At 34.9% G+C, this 22555-nt stretch overlaps 1 protein-coding gene across 2 annotated transcripts in view; it reads left to right on the top strand.

The window, feature by feature from the left end:
• AGL (amylo-alpha-1, 6-glucosidase, 4-alpha-glucanotransferase) overlaps nt 1-20941 on the top strand; it is a 32813-nt gene extending 11872 nt beyond the window's left edge. The window contains exons 11-33 of one of the 2 annotated variants that reach the window (XM_017827194.1): nt 1367-1554; nt 3083-3206; nt 3784-3947; nt 4487-4588; nt 4830-4982; nt 5063-5213; nt 6342-6466; nt 6569-6681; nt 6795-6929; nt 7440-7570; nt 8147-8283; nt 9331-9464; nt 10615-10790; nt 12506-12608; nt 13835-14060; nt 14497-14608; nt 14975-15110; nt 15975-16087; nt 16633-16844; nt 17357-17454; nt 17992-18079; nt 18171-18304; nt 19603-20941. In XM_017827194.1, coding sequence (XP_017682683.1) covers nt 1367-1554; nt 3083-3206; nt 3784-3947; nt 4487-4588; nt 4830-4982; nt 5063-5213; nt 6342-6466; nt 6569-6681; nt 6795-6929; nt 7440-7570; nt 8147-8283; nt 9331-9464; nt 10615-10790; nt 12506-12608; nt 13835-14060; nt 14497-14608; nt 14975-15110; nt 15975-16087; nt 16633-16844; nt 17357-17454; nt 17992-18079; nt 18171-18304; nt 19603-19720 — 3173 coding nt within the window. In that variant the 3' untranslated portion in view covers nt 19721-20941. Of the gene's footprint in view, nt 1-1366; nt 1555-2598; nt 2723-3082; nt 3207-3783; nt 3948-4486; nt 4589-4829; nt 4983-5062; nt 5214-6341; nt 6467-6568; nt 6682-6794; nt 6930-7439; nt 7571-8146; nt 8284-9330; nt 9465-10614; nt 10791-12505; nt 12609-13834; nt 14061-14496; nt 14609-14974; nt 15111-15974; nt 16088-16632; nt 16845-17356; nt 17455-17991; nt 18080-18170; nt 18305-19602 lie in introns of both variants that reach the window. The other variant, XM_017827193.1, reaches the window with a different exon arrangement.
• The last annotated feature ends 1614 nt before the right edge of the window (nt 20942-22555 follow it).

Below are 22555 nucleotides of genomic sequence, written 5' to 3'. Positions count from 1 at the left end.
TAATGCAATGAAAAGGTGAATAGTATTTTACTGCATTAGTGAGCAAAAACTGGATCCTTGAAAAGTCCACCGAGTGGTAGTCAGGCAGTCAAGAGATGAACCAGTTAATGCAAATTAAATATGCAGATTACTTGTGATGGTAAAATAGGGTATGAAATCACCATGCACTAAAACATTGAAATATAACTCCTTTAGGGACAGTGTTGATATGCAATAAAAGCAAAAAAAGCTTGTGTTCAGGCTAGTCATTCACTTTCTAAACCAAATCAAACAAAGGCCAGTTTAATTATAATTAAAAACAATCTAAGAGTTTGGGACTCTTTTGGAAGCTAATCTGTTGATATTCCAGAGTGATCCAGAGTTAGCAAACATTTAATTTTTGCATAGTAATCTACAACCCTTTCACTGCATTTTATTTACTTTTATTCTCCTTCTCAAGGATGAAGATAATACGTGTTTCAAGGGTGGTTTTGTTCAGTTGCCATTCAACTTATTGCCCTTTCTTCTAGGCAGACTGTTGTATTTTTTCCTTCAGTCACTGGCTTTAGTTAGTGTACTTAATTTGCATTACTGATTTCTCTCTTAATTCATCTACAGCTTTTTGAGTACTTTATACTTGTGTTACGCCTTTGTTTTGTGCCACACATTATTTCAAATGAGAACACAGCATGAAAATATGGTACATAAGGGCACAAATAAAGGAATTGCAAAACAAATGCAGCCGGTTCTCTAAATGGTCCTTTAAAAATCACAGTGTACATCCAAAGAAAGCCAATTATTCTGCCCACGTGGCTATGCTGCTGTTAGTGAAGACAAAGGTCGGCTGTGCTTAAGTGACTTTTTTTAGTAGTGGTAATTTACAGTCCCTGCTTTTTACTTACTAGCTTTGGAAATTCATCACAGTCTGCTGTTAACAGAAGATAAAATTGTAAATCATGGCCGTCACAGTTTATGTTGGCACAGTGAGATGCTTTTTTGAATTTGACCCGTATAAACAACCAAACTACTGATTTTGTTAATTTGTTTGCTGCTCTTTTCTTTTTTCAAAGTAGTTTTTATACTACTTTGAAGAATTAAAAAGGAATTTGTTTTCAATCTGAAGAATTATTTCAGTATCACTATAGAAGCTAAACATTCCCTTGGAGGAGTCTGAACTTATACCATATATTATATCATTGTAGGGTGTATAGATTTTGAGTTGATATGGTTATTGTTAGAATTATTATTGTTAGGTTATTGTTAGAATTTTTACTCTTCATTACAGTGTTGTTCTACTCCTTAGCAGTAGAAAATAAAATACCACATTTTGATTTTGCTGCACATTCTATAATATATTTACACCGAAGTGAATTTATTTCCCTTACAGGTTCGAATGTTTACTTGAGAAGAGAGCTCATTTGTTGGGGAGACAGTGTGAAACTGCGTTATGGTAATAAACCTGAAGACTGCCCATACCTCTGGGCACATATGAAAAAATACACTGAAATCACTGCCAAATATTTCCATGGTGTTCGTCTTGACAACTGTCACTCAACGCCTATTCATGTAGCTGAGGTACGGAAAATTGTGTTTATTATAAAGCAGCTTCTGCCTGTGAAATAGGTCCTGCACTGTTGCTACAAAATCTGCAGGATCTACATGGCAGAGTCCAGGTGTGAATGAATGTTCCTCATAGCATAGGTTTCTCTTCTGGTGATGTTTAAATGTGGTTTCAGCTACTTTAAACAAATAGTAGAGTGGTGTAGCTATTGTATCTTTTAATTCTCTACTTTAGCTGAAATATTGTGGATGTGGTCGGGCCTGGCTAACTTTTCCCTCACTTATCTATGGACTTAGTGCAATGACTTTCAGTATCCAGATTGTCAGTTTTAGATGGAGTCATTGCCAAGACTTGGTTGAAAGTCTGGGTTATTTTTTTCTCTATATATTTTTCTGTTGCTGAATTGAAGAGGAAGTGATTCACTTCCCAGAATTTAAAAGTTGGTTAAGAACACCTGCAAAAAGTTTAGTCTAGCAGGTATATTTTTAAGACTAGTGCTTATTGTTTTCCATGGAGCTGACTACATCAAGAAATTGTGCCTAGTAAATTGGCTTTAAATAGGTTTTGAGTAGTGCAGCTTGTTAGTGCTTAGTCTTAGCTTTGTTACAGAGCTTATCTAGATCTATGAAGAGCTCTCTAAAGCAAGTTGATTTCCCCGTACAAAAGTTGTAAGTGGCTCTTAAATGCAGCCATTTCAAAACTTCTGCCATTCTTTCATTTATTGTTACTATTTTTTGAATGGTAACTACAAAGTATTAAACTGAAATCTTGCTCAGATTTCTTACTTCAAGAGACATCTCTTTTATCCAACCTTTGGGTTTGCATTTTGAGCTAAGATTTTGTTTAAAAAGAAGGTTTTAATTAGCTTAAGGTCTACAGAAAATTTCCTAGAATTACTCCGTCCATCAATAATATCTGTAAAATATAAACCTATTTTTATAAAACTTGTGCTGCATGTATGAATGACTCGTTTATTTTTGGTTAACATTCCTGTTAATGATTGTGTATACGTAGCTGACAATGGATGTCTTGCATTAAAAATGTATTATGATCTATAGGAGATGCTAGCAACAGCCAGATCAGTCAGACCTAATCTTTATGTGATAGCTGAACTCTTCACGGGCAGTGAGTACATTGACAATGTTTTTGTCAACCGCCTGGGAATTACCAGCCTGATTAGAGGTACAATAAGCAGTTGAAAATTATGTAGGATTGTCGTGTATGGTTTGGAGTTTTAACTGTGAAACTAACATTGGTATGCTTTTTTATTTTTCTCACATATTCATGTTCTTTGCTTATGCGATTACCTTTTCTTCATGTTTTGTTTAACGTCTCCTGTGTTGTGTGCTCATTCTTGGTTTTGCTTATGTTTGTGTGTCCTTTTCTGTGTAACAACTTGTTTTGTTCCTTAATTTTGGCTTTCTGTTTATCTTTGCTGCATGGCATTTTCCTATTGTCCAATCCCTGCCTAGCTTTGAAACTTGTCCTTTTTTGTATCTACCTTTCCCCTTTCTGTGGCTTTTTTGGCTGTGCTTTTTGCAGTACATGCTGGACACAGCTAGAAAATTGCGAGCCGATTTGTATGTAGTGGCTGAACTGTTCACAGGAAATGAGGAGCTGGACAATATCTTTGTGAATAGGCTGGGCATTACCTCCTTAATAAGAGGTAGGCTTGCTGCGTGTGTGGTCTCTTTCCAATGAGAGATTATAGATGACGTGCTTTTTCCAAGAAAAAGTTTTCTACTGAATTATGCACTTTTAATTTCATACTCCATGTAATTGGAAGTACAGGTTTTGTATTGTAACTCTTTTGATACTCAGCAGAAAATACAGTACTAGCTGTAAAATAAGAGAAGACTTCCTTCATTAGTTTACAGAAGGTTAAATATTTCACTCTTACTCTAGCGAGAGGAAAAAGAAGTTGTAGCACAGTTCTGCTATGTAAGTGCTGCATCGTGTCTGATTTTTGTTGCATGAGGTTTTTTTTAAAGCCTATGAGAAACAGTTTGATCTCTGCTTTTTGTCCTTTTTCCCCTTTCTCTTCCTTAATATATTATAATCAGTAGAATACTCCGAGGCTGTGTCCGCATTGGAGAATATAGTTACATGTGATTTTTTTGGGGTTTTTTTAATGATTGAACACACCTAAATAACAACTTCTAAATGCTGCATTAACATCTTTGTGCATGCTGTTCTCTGTGGTTGCTATTCTTAGGCAAACACTTACGTATTTTGTTCTTTAGAGGCAATGACTGCTTATAATAGCCATGAAGAGGGAAGGTTAGTTTATCGTTTTGGAGGTGAACCTGTCGGCTCTTTCGTTCAGCCGCGTTTGAGGCCTTTGACGCCAGCTATTGCTCATGCACTGTTCATGGATATTACCCATGATAATGAATGTCCAATTCAGGTGAGCACCTAAGCCAAAAAACTAAGTTTACATGTAATATTTTCTGAAGTGATATTTCTGAACCATGGGATGGCTTGATGCAATCTGGATATTTTTCTGAATGATATTTATGGGAAAAGAAGTGTTTCAGATGTTCAAGTTTTCATGTAGTGAAGAAAATTTTTAACAATTCCTTCTAACATTCAAGATTTTGTCTTGCCGGGGGATAAGTATAAGAAGTTACTAAATAAACTGTTTTGAGTCTTTCATTCCAGTTTCTGTAAATGATTCTGTCTCTGCTTGTTGATCTGCTCACCTAAGCTTCTGTTTACAGGAGAGAATGAGAGAGAGTGGTGGGCATTGAAGTGCTTATTTTGATGGTTTTTCTTAAGTTGGTTTTCTTAGTCCATTTGTAGTAATTTTCTTCAGTAATTCTGTTGTGATTGAGGAAATAATGATCATGAGTTAGCACTTCCTCTGTTATATCTTCTGTATGCTGAATTGAGAGGGTTGAATTATCTTTGTTTCACTGTTTATTACCTGTGTATCTTTTAATGCAGCACCGATCTGCCTATGATGCTCTTCCGAGTGCAATGATTGTTTCCATGGCTTGCTGTGCTACAGGAAGCACCAAAGGCTATGATGAACTAGTGCCACACCAGGTATGGGTCTACAGTTCAACTCCTAAGTTGCTTTTCAAAATATAACCTTTTTCTTGTCCTATAACTCATATTTTAATGTTGTTTATTTGAAATTTCAAGCAGTTTACTAGATGGCATTACTTCATGTTGTCTAGTTGCAAATGAAATTTGAATTTATTATATATTTCAGACCTCAAGGCATGATAGTTTGAGTTTTTTTCCTGAGTAATTCATATTTGCTTAAATCTTAATTTCTTTACAGATCTCTGTAGTATCTGAAGAGAGGTTTTATTCAAAATGGAATCCAGCAGCACATCTGACTTCTGGTGAAGTTAATTTCCAAACAGGAATTCTGGCAGGAAGGCTGGCCATAAACAGGCTGCATCAGGAGCTGGGGGCTAAAGGCTTTAATCAGGCAAGAAGTGAGGGTGACACTGTGATTGCTTCATGTATATGCTCTGAGTGAGCACAGTTGTAATGGGATGTCTTTTCTAGGTGTATGTAGATCAGGTTGATGAAGATATAGTCGCAGTGACAAGACATTGCCCTACCACACACCAGTCTGTTGTGGCTGTGTGTCGAACGGCCTTCAGGGATCCTAAAACTTGCTTCTATAGTAAAGAAGTACCTGAAATGTGTATCCCAGGTAATCAGTTTTCTTTTCAAGAGATGGCAGGCGTACAAAAAATTCAGGTTATTCTAATTCCATGCTTTTTCACTTCAAGCACATGCATAGGAAATCCATATGAGAATTTTAAGTGTATAACACTGCTTTTACCTGTCCTAATATCTATGCACCAAAGTGGTGAAAGAAACCGCAAATTTGCCTTCCTTAGGGTTTTTAAAAACATTCCTATTTGAGTATACTTCCTGCTGCAAGCTCCTCATGAGGTTGTGTTATTGTTTATAGTCTTGTTTGTGAACTAGTAATAGTTAACATCAAGATGGTTAATTGTACAGACTTGGGGGGATTACTATTTATTAAGTGTGTTATACTGGGGAAAAAGGCTAAAATCTTACTGTATGTGTTGATATCATTGCTATTCAGCTTTCTTATATATAACTATTTTGTAGTTTTAAAATACATCATAAACAACTCTGTAGTGCATAAATTAATATAAAGATAATATATATGCAGTACATACATAATATTAATTAAATATGCAGAGTATTGACTGTACTTAATAGTAGCAAAATATAATGACTTCTGCACATTACCTGGACATATTTCTGAAGAGAAGCTTTCCAAACTGGCTTTTTAAGTATACTCAGTTCTTTGAGTGCATGTGTGCGTGCCTGTTTTAAAATCAGTTGCATTATATGTTAAGGCATTTACAAGATTTGTATACCTTAGAGAAAATTAGAATAATTGCATATTAATAAGAAATTGCTACCCTTTAAAGATAAACCATCTGTAGCTGCAGTTTGGAAAGCAAACTAGCACAGTCTCTAAAGGATAATAGGGAAACTAAGAAAACTGGTGACCAGTAAAAAACAGGTTGTAATTCACCAATTGTTGTCTGATATTATGGTTAATTTATTATAAAATAACAAAAATCACCATTTTAAATACAATACAGCATACGAGCATGTAGTGAATGTTTATAAGATATTTAGGACACTTCCCCATATGTTTCTGTTCTTTTGCTGTGTGACACAGACCTGTATCTTGAATATTTAGGTTTTTAGTTTTAGGTTTTGCTTCATAATTTCAAAAGAATCACTTTTCATTTGAAGTATCTTAAGACCTGCAACATGATTTAACTTTTTTTAGGAAAAATAGAAGAAGTAGTACTTGAGGCTAGGACTATTGAGAGAAGTGCTAGTCCTTACAAAAGAGATCTACATTTTATAAATGGATTGCCTAATTTCGCAATGGAACTCAGAGAGCATATCCAGGTAATTAGCCTCCTTCACTCATGTTCTGATGTAATATTTTGTCATTTGTTACATTAGAAAAAGACACTGAATTCCAGTTGCGAATTTGTTTTCTTTTCTAAGATAAAAGACAGTAAAATCATAAAGCAAGCTGGAACTGCCATAAAAGGGCCAAATGAATTTGTTCAAGAAATAGAATTTGAAAAATTAACACCGGGAAGTATAATAGTATTCAGGTACGTTATTGTCATTGCCAAACGGCTGTGTTACTGAAAATAACTCTTCTCAAGTCTCCTATCACTCTATTTTAAGTGCTATATTTCTACAAGATGTGCTTTCATATTTACAGAGTCAGTCTTGACCCAAAGGCACAGGAGGCTGTTGGTATACTCCGCAACCATTTGATCCAGTTCAGCGCTCATTTTAAATCTGGAAGTCTTCCTGACGATCATTTAGCACCGATTTTAAAAACCCCATTTTCTTCGTGAGTATTCTTTGAGTTTCTGAAGTAGAACTGAGAGAGATACAATGGGAGCAAAGACTATTATGTAAACTTTAAAGTGAGGAGTTGTTGGATTTTTTTGTGGTTGTTGGTGCAGATGGATTTCGATTGTCAGAGTGCAATAAAAGCTCTGAGATATTCTTCTTGTATGTATAATACTAGGTAGGGTTAATACGAAAAACTTCCCAGTTCTGTGTAATCACTGCCTAAAGTAAACTTTCTAATATGGACTGCTTCTCACTGTTGGTGTGGGTGTGATTGTTTGAATTTTATAACAGTGTGTTTCTAAGTAAATACTGAAACATCTGAGAAGAACATCGCTGAACATCTGAAAAATCAAGCTCTTAATTTCCAAGATTAAGTGTTGTGAGAGTTGTATATATTTTAGTATTTTAATGTAGATCTGAAATTAGAATTGTTTATGAAATCCTTTCCCCGTTTCCTTACTTTCTTTTGAGTTTCATTCTTTTTTTTTCTCCACTGTTTTTTCAGTATTGCATCTAAACTAACTTTGGCCGACCTAAATCAAGTGCTGTATAGATGTGAGGCAGAAGAACAAGAAGATGGTGGAGGGTGTTACAATATACCAAACTGGTCACCGCTGAAGTATGCAGGCCTCCAAGGTAAGAGCTTCAGCATTTCAATAAAAAAAGTGAATTAGAGCTGCTCAATCTAGATCATACCATAATGAGTGGCTGTTGTGTTGCCACTGACATTATTTGAATAAAAAACAGTAAGTTTTTTCTACTTGACCATGCTACTAATCAGTGTTGTACCCAAGAAATCACACACTGTAACAAACCCCCTCTCTCTCAATACTCTGAAACTTAACTTTGTAGCCCAATATATGTTTTAACACCAAAGCCTTGGCTTTTAAAGTGAAAAGAGAACAAATATACCTCCAGTGAAAAGTTGCATTAATCAAACCCTAAGCATTACTGGATTGCTGAGGACTGTCTGTCATTTATCAAACGTATGAATTCCATCATGCTAGTTATTCCACCATGATTTACATAACTTTCTAGGATGTATGCTGAGGAAACAACAATTGAGTGGCCTAACTCCTTATGCAGATCAAAAGAAGTAATATTCAAATCCAGTTAAAGCATCTGTTGCTGTGTACCTTTCCCCCCTGAATTGTAACAGCTGTTTGTGATAGGGGTGTGTCTTTTAATACGCAGTTGGGTTTGTATCTTCAGGGTTAATGTCAGTGATGGCAGACATTAGACCAAAGAATGATTTGGGCCATCCATTTTGTGATAACTTAAGATCTGGAGACTGGATGATTGATTATGTCAGTAATCGTCTGATTTCACGTGGTGGAGCCTGTGCAGAGGTCAGTAAAAATACTTATTTTGTGACTTTGGGGTTTTAAATTGCCACTTTCTTTCATTTTCAACTACTGTTATATTTTTAAATTCAGACTGTGTATAACATGTTTCTTGTATAGGCAATTTCTTCTAGGTGATTGAACTATTAATATGTTTTTCTTCCCTCCCCTTAATCCTATTTAAGAATAGATAAATACAAAAAGGAGGTGAAAAATATATAGAGTGTAGAGGGATTGTTAGCTCTTGCATAAGGGCTGGCAGGTGTCACTCCCTGTTTATTACTTTTCCCCAAATAAAAATGAAGTTAGTCTTTGGGTTTTGTTGGTTTTTTTGGTTTTTTTATAAGAAAGTACTTTCAAAAGAGTGCTTAAGTACTACTAAGGCACACATGAATATTATACAGTTATAGTGTTATATTTTGACAGGTACAGTCTTCATCTGCGAGGTTTAAATCTTTAGCGACTTCCTAGTAGGTTGTCATGATGTTATTTAACAGGTCTAGAAGGAAAGAGAAATACTTTTCAGATGTCAAACATTTTGCAATGACACAAGGATATGAATGTCCGGAATCCTGAGTCCTAGACCCAGATCTGCAGTCATATTCACTAGTGGCTGTACATAATTTAGCCTTCTGATAACTTTTTTATTCCTGATCTCAAGCTTCATCTTTTCAGTCCTATCTTTTTAAACAATGAGAAACCTCCTTCCAATGCTTGTGTTATAGTGATGCCTTTCGAGTTGTGGTTTCCTTTGCTACTCAGTTTTCATAACAACTTCGTGATAGTTCTTTTTTTCCCATAAGACTAGAAAAATATAGTCACTTTCTGTACTTAATATTTTGGCCCATTTATATGTGATATTACAAATGAAATTTTTCCTTACTACTTTTCTTAGAGTTCGTCTCTCTTAGCTTGGAGCAGGAGGATGCAGCATAACTTGGGTGTAATACGTGTACAAAAACTGTGACAAATACTGTAACCGTATGGATCATGAAAGTACTTGGTTTTGAGCCCTGATCTTATCAAGTTCTAATTATATTGTATTTTTAATAGGTTGGTAAATGGTTGAAGGCCATGTTTGTGTACCTAAAGAGAATTCCCCGTTACCTCATCCCGTGTTACTTTGATGCCATATTAGTGGGTGCATACACAACACTTCTGGATGTGGGATGGCATCAGATGTCTAGGTATGCTTGACATATCAGAGCTATAGAGGTATCTGTATGTATTTGCATCTTCAAGTTTTGTCTGCTAGAGAATGTAATTTGAATGTTTTCATACTCTTCCAATGTAAAAGGGTAAAATGGGCAGTGAAAATCAAATCTGTCTTCTAACAGTGGTGGTTTGGAAGTCTGAGAGTTCAGATTCCTATCCAGGGTTTGAATTTATAATTCCTGTTGACATTGTACAGTAGTAGGAGGAAACCTTAAACCAGCATTTCTTTGCCAGGCTTTGGAAGGGTTTTTTGCCATAATTTTAGTACCACTGCAATGATTCCTTAAAGTTCAGGTAGGTAAGAAAATATCAGATTGTATTTTATGCTCATGCTTTGTTCAACATTTCTTCTCTGATACAGCTACATTTTCTTCATTATCTGAGCACTTTGCTTACTTCTTAAAATAACTGTTTAATCTTCAGTGTCTGCTGCTCTGTTTCTTGCAAAGGGAAGGGAGATTGATTTAACAGAGGCTTTTTCTTAGCTATAAACATGCTGAACAAGTCAGTGTTGTTTTGTGAAAATACAGATATTAAAATGGGAATAGAATTCGGTATGGCTGTAAAATCATGGACCATAGTATATTTTCTGAAAATGCTTGAAGATTAACTAGTCAGGAATGCAGATTGCATTATTTTAGACAATGTGTTGTCAAATCTTTTGATTTGCAGTTCTTGTGTGTATATATGAATATACATAAAAATATGATTTCGAAAAAGACTGACTAGGTTTCACAGATTTTTGTTCATAGTAAAATATTTTTATTGTATTTTTGAAGTCTTAGATCTGTGTATAGGGATCACCTCAACCAAAACAACTTCATCTTTTTAACCCTTTTTTCTGGAATATTTGTCATAAAAACTCTTGTTAAAACTAATAAATGTTAAGACTAACATTGGGCACACATTTTGGGGAAGTGAGTGATCTACAAATTAAATTTTATGTAAAAATTATTTAATGCAAAATACTAGCATTAATTCATTTTTGATACTAGTATTAATTCATTTTTAGGTTTTATATTGTGCATAATACTTAACATAGCCTTCTGTAAAAGAAAAAGGGAACATTTTATAGACCGATATTGTTGAATGTAAAATTAATTTAATTATGTTGCATTACAGCTTTGTGCAGAATGGATCAACGTTTGTTAAACACCTTTCCTTGGGTTCAATCCAGATGTGTGGAATAGGAAAATATTCTTGTCTGCCAAATCTGTCTCCTTCCTTACATGATGTTCCCTATAGGCTCAATGAGATTACAAATGAGAAGGAACAGTGTTGCGTTTCCTTGGCAGCTGGTAAGTGAGAACAACCTTTAAAAAAGAAAAAGTCTTCTAAAATAGTTAAACTGTTTTTAATAACTGCATTAAAATTTTCTGCAATGTGTTTGGGATCCATATGTCAGCAACCATATATGAAATATAGGTAGCAATTTCACTCACTTTTGCCCCGTGTGTAAGGTAAAGATTTGCCCTATTAAAAGTATGGGAGTTTTGTCTAGCAGTGCTTCTTGGGGACAACCATTTTGTTACTGTTCATAGGAGTTGGGAGGGAGATCTTTATTTGTAAGCACTTTATTAAAAGACATTTTTAGCTGTCTTTGTTACCATATTCAGAGATCCACAAGTATGTTTTTCTTTACAGCAGACTCGCTTGAGTTGAATATACTTATCATAATGGGTTTTAGTTTGTTTTCTAAACATGAATTTAAGAACTTAATTGTACTGGAGTAATAAGAGTGAATTTATTGTTTACAAGTTCTCAGAAAAAGAACCATTAGCAAACCAGAACTCCTGATCTGAAACTGTCTCCCAAAGGAAAGAGAATAAAAGCAGTCAGCAAATAGTGTTTTTACCTCCAAATGTTCTGCCAGCATCTGGCAATCTTCCTATGGGCACTTTTCTACGTCCTAAGTATTCTCTTCTGTGGTTTAGAATGAATTTATTTTCGTTCTGAGTTGGCCCATTCCTTTTCTGAAGCCATAGAAACTTTTAAACATCCACAGATGCAGTGGCATCTCACTCACTGGAGTGTTTTTCTTCTTTTTTTGCCGTCTGCCTTTCATGTAGTTTTACTGCTTTTAGTTCTGGATTTTAGTGACATTCCATTTGCCTGCTTTAGTGTTTCCTAGAAGCACAGAGGCACAGTGTTCCCTTAAACTGGTCATAAAGATTAATTATACTAAGGGGTTTGGTTTTAAATATTCCCTTCACATATTCACTGGGAGTTGTGCCTGAGATTTTTGATTTGTACATGGATTGTCATTCTCAAGTGCTGCTGCCATGTACTATAAAATTGCAGAGATGTGGAGGCCATATTTAAGTATTAGCAAATACTGTATTTAAGTAAGTATAGAAGTTAAAATATTGTTCTATCAAGCATGCACAAGAGACTGCTAGTTTGAAACTTTCTGTTTGAGAGATCAGAAAAGTTAATAAATGGAAGAAAAGACAAATATGGACCTTACTGTTGTAATTATTATGCCTTGTTATTTAGAATCATTCTTAAAGCTATATGTTATAATGTCTGCAGCAAAAAGTAGTTCTATAAGCTGCTGGAAAAGAAAAACAGGATGTCTTTCATAGTAGCTGAGAACAGTTGTATCCCCTTTATGCTACTGAGATGGCACAGCTCTCATAAATAAACTCTTGCCAATAAAGTGTTGTAATCTTACCATAGTTCTGACTTTTTGTTAGTTTTCTTTCTGTTTCTTTTAATTAAGGGATGGCACTTGGGTAAGTTACCAAGTGATTTTAATACAAATTTAAATGTTACTGATACAAGAAATACTGTCGTGTGATCTTGAAATTCTAGAAGATATTGTTCTAGAATAAGGTGTATTTCATTCTGTCAAAAACTTGGTCTAGAAGACTGTTTACTTTAATTATCTTAATCTAGGAAAAAATTATAAATGAAAATATATTTTCTGTTTCTGGTTACTTTATACATACTTGTATGCTTGGAGGTTTCTGCTATATCAATGAATTAGATGAAAAATGACATTTCTTTTCAGGTTTACCTCACTTTTCTTCTGGAATTTTTCGTTCTTGGGGAAGGGACACTTTTATTGCACTAAGAGGTCTAATGTTAGTTACCGGGCGCTATCTCGAAGCAAGGTAAGACTGACTTAGCCTTAGTACTTATTGGCTCTGTAGGTAGTTAGGAAAAAGCAGTGCTCTCGAAACCTGAGATGACACTCAAGCTTTTAGAAACAGCTGATGTGCAGTATGAAACTTTAATGGCACTAGTTGTATTTGGGAGCTCTCTCTAAGTGGAATTAAAAATAGCACTAAAATGATTCTCTTTTGCTTTCTTAGTGCTGATACAAAGCTGATGTTCTGTATAGATTAAGGTAGTTTTAACCTCTGTAACACTACTGTTTGTCCTTAAAATGATTGTTTCACATTTATTGGCATCACTGTTGCTGAGAAATATTTTCTGAATTTCTTATGTAAAAATTCGAAGTAGCAAGAGAATATTATTTTTATAAGAAATGTGTGATTGCAGGCATAATTTTTTTGTAACTGCTACTATTTGGCTGTTAATGCTAGAAATCAGCTAATTGTGGTTTTTTACAATCAGGTCTCTGTAAATGTTTAACCTGATAAATAAGCCGTACATAAGCCAGATAGATTTGATATTTTGATTAATTTTAATTTGGGTGGAGCTTGACACTGATAGAAACATAAAAATTAGTTGTTTTAAATTAGCATGTATTTATGCTGTTGAGCATTTGGCCACCTATTAGCTTTCTCATGCAGTGAGATCTGCAGTCTAGTAGTATGTTTACCTTTTTAAAGCTAGTTGGAATCCATGTTTTCTGCAAGGTGTGCGCAACGGTTCTCAAATGAAACTTCTCATAACCTCAGCTGCTGTCACCTCTCTGTATTTTAATAGGAAATTCCCATCTACTCCTGCCCTCCGTCCCCATTCCACCCCACCCATCAGAATGGATACCAGGGTAATCATAAACAATATCAATAAAAACCTTCCCTGTGACCTCAGTGGGATTTGGATTTAGGGTCTATATCACTACCTGTAAAAAAGCAAACTATCTCTTCCATATTAATTGATTTTGTATGTTTTGTACCAACTGATTTAAATGTATTCATGTTGAGGAATTTGTAGGGATTGGGTGACTTCTTATTGCAAACGAAGTTCATGCTAAATGGAGTAATTTGTAGCTTTCAACAGCAAACTTTTGGCATCTGTCTTTAAAATCCTCTTTGTCTTCTTGACCTACCTTGCTATTAAGGTAATCCTGTATGCTTTGTGCTTAATATTTGTCCGGTAATGGCCCTGAAAGCAACTTAGTCAAGACTGTGGTTTTCTTTTGTTCTAGAAACATCATTTTAGCATTTGGTGGGACTTTAAGACATGGTCTCATTCCCAATCTGCTCGGCGGGGGCACACATGCCAGATACAACTGTCGAGATGCTGTGTGGTGGTGGCTTCAATGTATCCAGGACTACTGTAAAATTGTTCCAAATGGATTAGACATTCTCAGGTGTCCCGTTGCTAGGATGTACCCGAGAGATGACTCTTCTCCTCAGCCTGCAGGCACTGTGGTAAAGATGATTTCTAAGTATTTAATGCAACTATAATATTTTAATGATGTTATTTTTTTCTAGCTACAAGAATCTGTTGCTATCTGTTGTTTATGGTGAAGTTTGATTATAGCACAAGAATTCTGCATTTTAGACAGTTCTTGCTACATCTGCATCACTGATTAAACAAGTGCAGGGGGTTGGGAAAGGAGAAAAAAATTCTGTCAGCTTCTAAATTGTTTTGTTGATTTTAGTCTTGGAAAAATGTTTATGTGAAGAACTGTATACAGCATATTGCCATTGTTAAGGATGCTACTGGAAAATGTTTGGTGTTTTTCTTTTGAAAGATCATAAACTAGAGGCTTAAGCATTGCTACTATTTGCGCATTAGATAGAGCCTTTCTACTTGTTTTTCATCTTGCCTTTCACATCTCATCCAAACATGCAACAAATGTAGGATCAGCCACTTTATGAAGTAATACAGGAAGCAATGCAACGACATATGGAAGGCATAAATTTCCGAGAAAGGAATGCTGGTCCACAGATTGATCAAAACATGAAAGATGAAGGTAACATACATGGAACATCTACTGTACAATTCAGAAGTTGGTGATCGTATTTTATGTTTTGTTTCCTGTAGCTACTGAGCATATTTTTTAAAAATTATGTTTACTGTAACTAAAACTATATTACTTTAAATTTACTTAATATTTTAAAAGTGCCTAATTAATTGTTTATTATTGGCAACTGTTTATATGTTATGATACAAGTTATCTTTAAAATTTCACTTAAAGTGCACTTGGTCTCAGGAACCCACCTCAGATCTCTTGTTTGGAGGTTTTATTGTTTATTAAGGAGGTTTGGGTTGGCAAGGTCAGTTGGCATTTTGTTTTGTCCAAAAACCAAACTTCACACCTGATATTCTTGCTCGGCAGGTTTTAATGTAACTGCAGGTGTTGACCATGAAACTGGCTTTGTGTTTGGAGGGAACCGCTTCAATTGTGGCACTTGGATGGATAAAATGGGAGAGAGTGAAAAAGCACGCAACAAAGGAATTCCAGCTACTCCAAGGTATGAAATCCAGGCTCTGGGGATGGGATTTTTAAATCATGTTTTTAATTGAAATTCTTCTGCAGAACTGCTACTGTGTCTTCTATTAATACATCCAAGAGGCGATATCTCAAATGTTCTAAACGTTTCTGCCTACTAAAATGTTAAAGGAATTTCTTTTCTTTGTGCTGATTTGAAGTAAAAAGGTCTGTCCTTGGCAGGTGAAGCCCTCAGATTCTGTCAAGGTCTTAGCTCCATGCTGAGATTTGAATTTTGAATTCCATGAAGTAAAGTGTAATTTAGGAAAAACTGTATACTTGTAATACTAGCAGTGCTTTGTTATTTAGACTTACTGTAGGAGATACATATTGATAATTGTGTTGTTTGAATAATTCTTTGAATTTAAAAATATCTTCAACATCTACACTTTTAGAGTTGAGATTTTAGCACTTTAAAAATAGGCTCTATTATGTGCTAGCAAGCTGTTGCAGGCATCCTTGCTTGAATTTAATACAGTTACAGAAGTGCATGTGCAGATGAGAAGCTCTCTATTAAATGCAGTTTTGAGATCAGAGGACAAAGTTGTTTGGGGTTGATCCTTTTTTCATGTTCTTAATCGCTCGTATATAATTATCTTCAATCTATGCTAATTAGCTAGGTATGATAATATGACTTTAAATAAGACTGTTTTACAGAAAAAGGATCTATTAGCCAGTTTACAATGAAGTTTGTTCCCTGACTGAGAAATAGGGGAACAGTAGGAAAATAAGGAAAAAGGAAGTGTCTAAATAAGATACTTGAAATCTGAATTTTTTTCAGCTACTCATTCAACTTTAATAGCCTTCTTAAAGTAATTATTGGACTTCTTTATCACTACTATTTTAGAGATGGCTCTGCTGTGGAAATTGTTGGACTGTGCAAGTCAGCTGTCCGCTGGTTGCTGGATTTATCCGGGAAAAACATATTTCCATTCCGTGGAGTCACTATAAAAAGACATGGTAAAAACAGGCGCATTTCATAATTGTATTACTGGGGTATAAAAATAACTAAAACAATGAAGCTGTGACAATATAACCTTAGGGATTATTATCAAGCTACCCAGAAAGGTTTAGGGGCAAATGGGGAAAAACTTTATCATTCATTACAAGAATGCAAAGTAAAATGATGCAGGATGCATGTCTTTATTTTCTCTTTCTGTTTTTTCCCCCCACTATTCAGAACACAGAAAACCCCTTCCTGGGAATATTTACATAAATATCATTGGAAGTCCCCTATGTTCTAGAAAGAATACTCTTCTAATTACAAAATTACTTTAAACATACCCAGCCCAAGTGAATATGTGCCCTGTAAAGACTCTGTTGTGCTAGTCTCCCATAGCTGTTCCTATGAAATGTAGAATTGACCTAAATGTGGGGAATCACCAGCTGGAGAGAGGTGATCCTAGGACTACTCCTGTTAGGTGTCAGGAATTTGGGAAGCATACTTCTGGTGTTGCCACTGTGGCTGTTTTCAGAAAATGAAACCTGTATAAAACATCTTGCAGGAAAGGAGGAGATTATCACATACGATGAGTGGAACAGAAAAATTCAAGGACACTTCGAAAGGCTGTTCTTTGTCTCTGAGAATCCAGCAGATCCCAATGAAAAACGTCCAGATCTCGTTCACAAACGTGGAATTTATAAGGACAGCTATGGAGCTTCAAGTCCGTGGTGCGATTACCAACTCAGGCCAAATTTTACAGTAGCGATGGTTGTGGTAAGTGAGGGGGAATGGGAGGAGGACTTTGCACTTAAAATTCTCTTTATTATTAAACTAAGCTTGCATTGTAAGGTCCATCTGCATGACGCTATATCAGGAATATACATTGCTTTTTTTTTTTCCATGCTTTTAATATTGATTCATCTTGGACTATCTCCTAAAAATACAGCATGACAGGACTTGCCAATTTGCCGTGTTCGCTGTATTCAGAATGTCTTTTTAGATTGGGTCTGGGAGGCCACTTTTCTCATCAAATTGGCTAAAAAGCTTGGTCTGCTTTTGGATTTTTGAAGAGCTTCAGTAATAATACTTGAAAAGTGTATTTAAAGTAAAATTAAAATTGAAAAAAGCACTGGATAGCTTCTGTCTTCATGCTTACTGAATCAAGTTATGGAACCTACAAGTCAGAGTAATGTAAAACTGAGGCTTTTTGTTGTCTTCTGAATTTACATACACAGTCTTATGTTTATGCACAGAGATTATTCCTGAAATCTTTATTATTTTATTAGGCCCCAGAGTTGTTCACACCTGAGAAAGCTTGGAAAGCTCTGCAGATAGCAGAGGAAAAACTACTTGGTCCATTAGGCATGAAAACCTTAGACCCAGAGTAAGTACACTAGAGATAAGTGTTAATTACAAAACAGGACAGTAGGAATTACTTCTTGGGGGGGGCGGGGAAGGTAGTGTGTAAAATCCTCATACCTGTGAAATAAGGCTGCAGGAAGTACTTCCAGAACAATCATTTTTCTCTTCTAAAAGTTCACGCAATTGATTTTTTTGTTTGTTTGTTTTGGATGCCACACAGTAAGCAAGTCAAATTTGGTATCATAAAAGATAAAAGATGTTGAATTTGCATCTTGGGACATACTTATATATGATAGAGTGTACAGCACTACAATTTGAGTAAAAGCATAAGGACAAAATTAGGAATTTAAGTCCTTCAAAGACATTAATTGTTTTCCTAGTAGTTTAAACAATATTTAGAATTCCATTATTATGTAAAATACAGAACCTTGTGTAAACCTCTTAACCATCATTAAATGTAAATGCCATGACAAATTTTTTGGTTAATTTCTGTTTTCCTGTTCTGTGTATCATTTTTGTTAAGGCTTTGTTTGCATAATGCATTTTTTCTTTCTTGCAGTGATATGGTGTACTGTGGAGTATATGATAATGCTCTTGACAATGACAACTACAATTTAGCCAAAGGTTTTAATTATCACCAAGGACCTGTAAGAGCCAGTTCCTTCAATTTTAGAAAAAGTGTTGTCAACTTTTCATACAGACTGCTTTAATAATAATCTCTTTTCATGCCTTGTTTAGGAATGGCTGTGGCCAATTGGATATTTTCTTCGTGCCAAATTGTACTTCTCTAAGTTGACTGGTCCAGAGATATATGCGAAAACTGTCGTTATGATTAAGAATATTCTTTCTCGCCACTATGTTCATCTTGAAAGGTAAGATACCTATTCCTTCTAGCTAGTGTATCTACCTATCCAATTCCATGTAAAAGTAAAAATCTACAATATAAACAGATATTGCAGATCGCAAGTCAGGTTTCAAATACAGGTGAGATCTAGTGCCTTTTATAGAGTGCAGAATTACCAATACCCATGTAAAGACTGGATGAAATAAATCTTATGTAAAAATTAGGATCTAACTTCAGAAAAAAATGTTGGTGAGGTTTTTTATTTAAATCAAAATGTTTCAAAACAACCTTTAAAACATATTGGTTAAAGGAGTAGTAGTGACAGATTAAAATTGCAGAAAATAAGATGATGCAAAATATTGTTAGGATTTCTTGTGTTATAAGTGAGGAAACTAAGATTCTGAAACTGTCATAATATCTTGCTATTCTAAGAAGACAGACGAACTTGCTTTTTGAGTTCTCCCTCAGACCAAACCACAAAACCCAAACACTGTTTTTCCCCTTTTGCTATTATAGTTTTAGTTCTTAAGAATTTCAGACGAATTAAAACAAACAAAACATCTTGCCCTTGATAGCCCTTCCATATAATCTGTTCTACAGCACATCAAACATGCATTTATTTGTACGCAAAAGAGAAATTCAGTAGGACTGATCATGACAGAAAAGTTTGTCATGAGGAAAAAACCCAATATTTTGCCTTAGTTTTTGTCTTTTCCAAGTCTCTTATTTGTTAATATCACATACAACTTGCAGTTTGGTAATGCTCTTTGTTTTTTCTGTCTTATTAAAGTAGTGTACTTTCACTCTGTTATGATATTTCATAGTGTACAGAATAATTAATAAAGCAACAGGCTCTACTTACAAGTTTTTCTGTAAGTATGCTAGTTTGTGGGGTTCTTTACTCCTAGGGAGACAGAAAAGGCTTGTGTAGTCATACTACCTGCCAGATGTTATCATGTTTTAGTACCATAATTAATTTCAAGTGTAGTTTGAATACCATTCAGGTGTCTCATAGGTCATTCATATTCTTCCAAAACCAAAACTACCTGAATGAGAAACAGGAGCAACACGCCAGTAGTGTAAGTTCAGTTATTATTAGTAGCAGAGTCTGATTTGAAGATGACACCTCCACTACAATTCCCAGCTCCAGGGGAAAAAATATATAGATATTAATTATTAAAGGACACACTGTGCCTGTAGGAGAGCAGACCTTTAGCCGTGCTTTTCAGTTTCCTACTGACTTAATCTTTTAAAAGGTTTTAAATTGTTCTTTTAATTTCAATCTATAATCTAACAACAGTACTCACTTGTTTTTTCTTTTATTAGATCATCCTGGAAAGGGCTTCCAGAACTGACTAATGAAAATGGACAGTATTGTCCTTTTAGCTGTGAAACTCAGGCCTGGTCGATTGGTGTTATCCTTGAAATCCTTTATGACTTGTAAAAGTTTATTTTGATTGATTTGATGAAAGTTCTGTGGTCTTATTATTGGGCATAAATGAAAACTTGGCTTACACTGCAAGGGAAATCAACTGTTCTGCACAATCACTTAAGCTGTGTCCTGACTTTCAAAGATGCTGAATGCCAGCAGCTCCTGTGTCCTATAACTGTGTGGGGCTTGGATTTTTTGAAAATCAGGCCATGACAATAAAACTGCAGTGCACACTTGATGCAGAAACTTTTAGTAAGGAGCAATTTTGAGAATATGCACAAACTAATTTTAACTAGCTTTGGTTTTTTAGCCTTTTCAAATCAAAATCTTAATGTAACAAAGTAGCTCTTTCCTGAGCTAAAAATAAGTAGCACAGCTCTTATGTTTTTTTTTCTTTGTCTCTTAAAGAGTAAATGGATGTTTTGCAAATGCATGCTTAAAGGGGAGTAGAATAACCTCTAGCTTTCTGAGTTTGGTATGCTTTGTGCTCTAGCACCATACATTAATGAAAGCATAATATGTTGTCTCTCCATTGAACTGTAAGATGGGGATTTTTTGTGTGTGTGTTCAATTGAGCACTTCACTAAGCAACCACAGAAATAAAGTGTATGAGTACTGTAATAAACCAACCTCTGAAGTTATATATAAAATTTTGAGGACTTTACTTTGAGAGTTAATTCAAGCAATAATAAGATAATGTTCTATGTTAATCCATCTTTAGATTTATTTAAATACTGTGGGCCATGTAGCAAACCTATTTCTTCATTTAAAACTGGTTTTCACCGTGAGTAATTCATAAGAAATGGGCCTACAATGCACACAGCCTATATGCTAGGGGAAGCCAAAGATAAGTCAATGTGCTTCACTGCTTTATTAAATGAATTTATTGAAGAGATATGGTCACCTCAGCCCTTCATTCTTGAGAAAGTTCTGTTGAAGCAGGTGGAAACACTTAATATCAATGGAAAGAGATACTGGCCTACCATCAGAAAGGAGAATATGAGGTTTCTGGGCCTTTTGAAATTACACCAATAACAATAAGCATGCTACCTCTATGTGGTGTCCTTTGGGAATAAATTCAGTGACCATGAAGCAAAACACGTTTTTTCGTATTTGAATGCCTACATGCCTTATTAAATTCAGTTCAGTATTCCCAGACTGAAGGGTGGTTAACAGAAGCTGCAGTTGGTCATTCTCAACTCTATTCATACAATTTTTCCATCTTAATGCAATGAACAGGCAGAGAGTGAGGTTGAAAACACTCCCCACATCACAGACAGGAAAGCAAAAGCACTATTGCATTTCTTAATGTTAAACAACAAATGCTGAAAAAAATAAATACAGGATGTAATTATAATGCACTAAACATGTAGATCAAGATTTTATCATATCTGTATTTTAATGTTTCTGTATCTTGTATAAAGTACAGTGCCCATGTGCCGTCTTGTTCAGGGAGATGTATTACACAGGGATACATGTGAGAGCAAGTTAGCAGGCTGAGGAGAGATGAATTGTAAGAAGTGGCTATATTCACGCTATTTATTTGAAAGATTAGTAAGCGTTTGAACTCCCTTGCTGAAGTGTTCAGTCCTTAGAAGTTATGAATAGGAAAGGTCTATATTATACCTGAACTTCGGAGCTGCTGCCGTACAAGGGTTGGGAAATTTTTATTTTCTCAACACAATGCATAAGAAATGTCATTTGATCAAAAATGTTACTGAAATGTCAACTACAGATTATTTTTTTAATGTGCAAGAGGCATATAAAGTATTTTTCATACTGTACTGAACTTTCCAAAATACTTGATAGTGATATTAAGGTTTGTGTCCTGCTGTATCACTACCTTTTTACTGTTCTCCTAGATATTTATTTCCTGTTTATTGTTTCAAGGTATGTTTTATAGCTCCTTTGACTTAGAAAGCAGGAACAAGATGGCAGAAAAAACTGTTCTTACTTCATGAAAACATTCTAAAATTGTAAGTGCAGCTTAAGAGCTTTGACTGTTGAAAAAGATTTCCACCAGGTATCAAAATTAGATACATTGGCAATAACACTCTTTAAGTGTTTGGAAAAAAAAACATGAGAAATTTTTCATCAAAACCTTCCTATGTTATGTACAGATTACTTTCCACTTTTTTTCAAACTGCACTGCTGATAGAGACTGCATATTTGTCACTGCTAGGGATTTTTTTCTAATTTAGTAGTAAAATTTTAAGGATAAATCACCGCTGTGTACACAAAAAGACATGTTACGGAACTTCTAAACTTGCCCATTTATAATGTTGCTTCTGCACTGATTAGTTGAGCATAGTTTTAGTGACAAATATTTTAAATAGGGAAAAAATATGTATCGGTTGACTTTGCTGTTAAGTAGCAACAAAAGTAAGATTTAAGGTTATTAACTTTAGAGGGAGGTGGTTTATTGGTTTGGGTTTTTTCTTTTTTTTTTTTCCTCAAAAAGCTACTCAACACTTTGTCAAGCCAGACAGTTTAAAAATGAAGAGGGAAGAAAACAATGTTAAATCTAACACAAAACATGAGCTGATATGCATCTATATTGTCATTATCCCCTAAAAATAGCTGACTTATGTTGACTGATCCTAAGATGTATTTTCATTTATTATTATCATTTATATTTTGCACTCAAAAACTTTTAGTAATGCAAAGATATAATTGGTAAAATATCTTTTAGAAGTAAACTAAAGAACTTGGTAAGAACTGTGCATCCATTGTGTTCCAGTTAGTGCTTCTGGATCTGTATCGTCATGTGTTTTTTTCCCTCCCAATTGAAATAATTTTAACTGTTACCAATGTTCACGCAGTTTATAGCTCTTGATTTATTCAAGG

Source organism: Lepidothrix coronata, unplaced genomic scaffold (assembly GCF_001604755.1).
Source record: "Lepidothrix coronata isolate B3197 unplaced genomic scaffold, Lepidothrix_coronata-1.0 Scaffold136, whole genome shotgun sequence".
NCBI lineage: Eukaryota > Metazoa > Chordata > Aves > Passeriformes > Pipridae > Lepidothrix > Lepidothrix coronata.
Note: the sequence above shows the minus strand (reverse complement) of the source record. Positions and strands in the feature narration are given on the sequence as shown.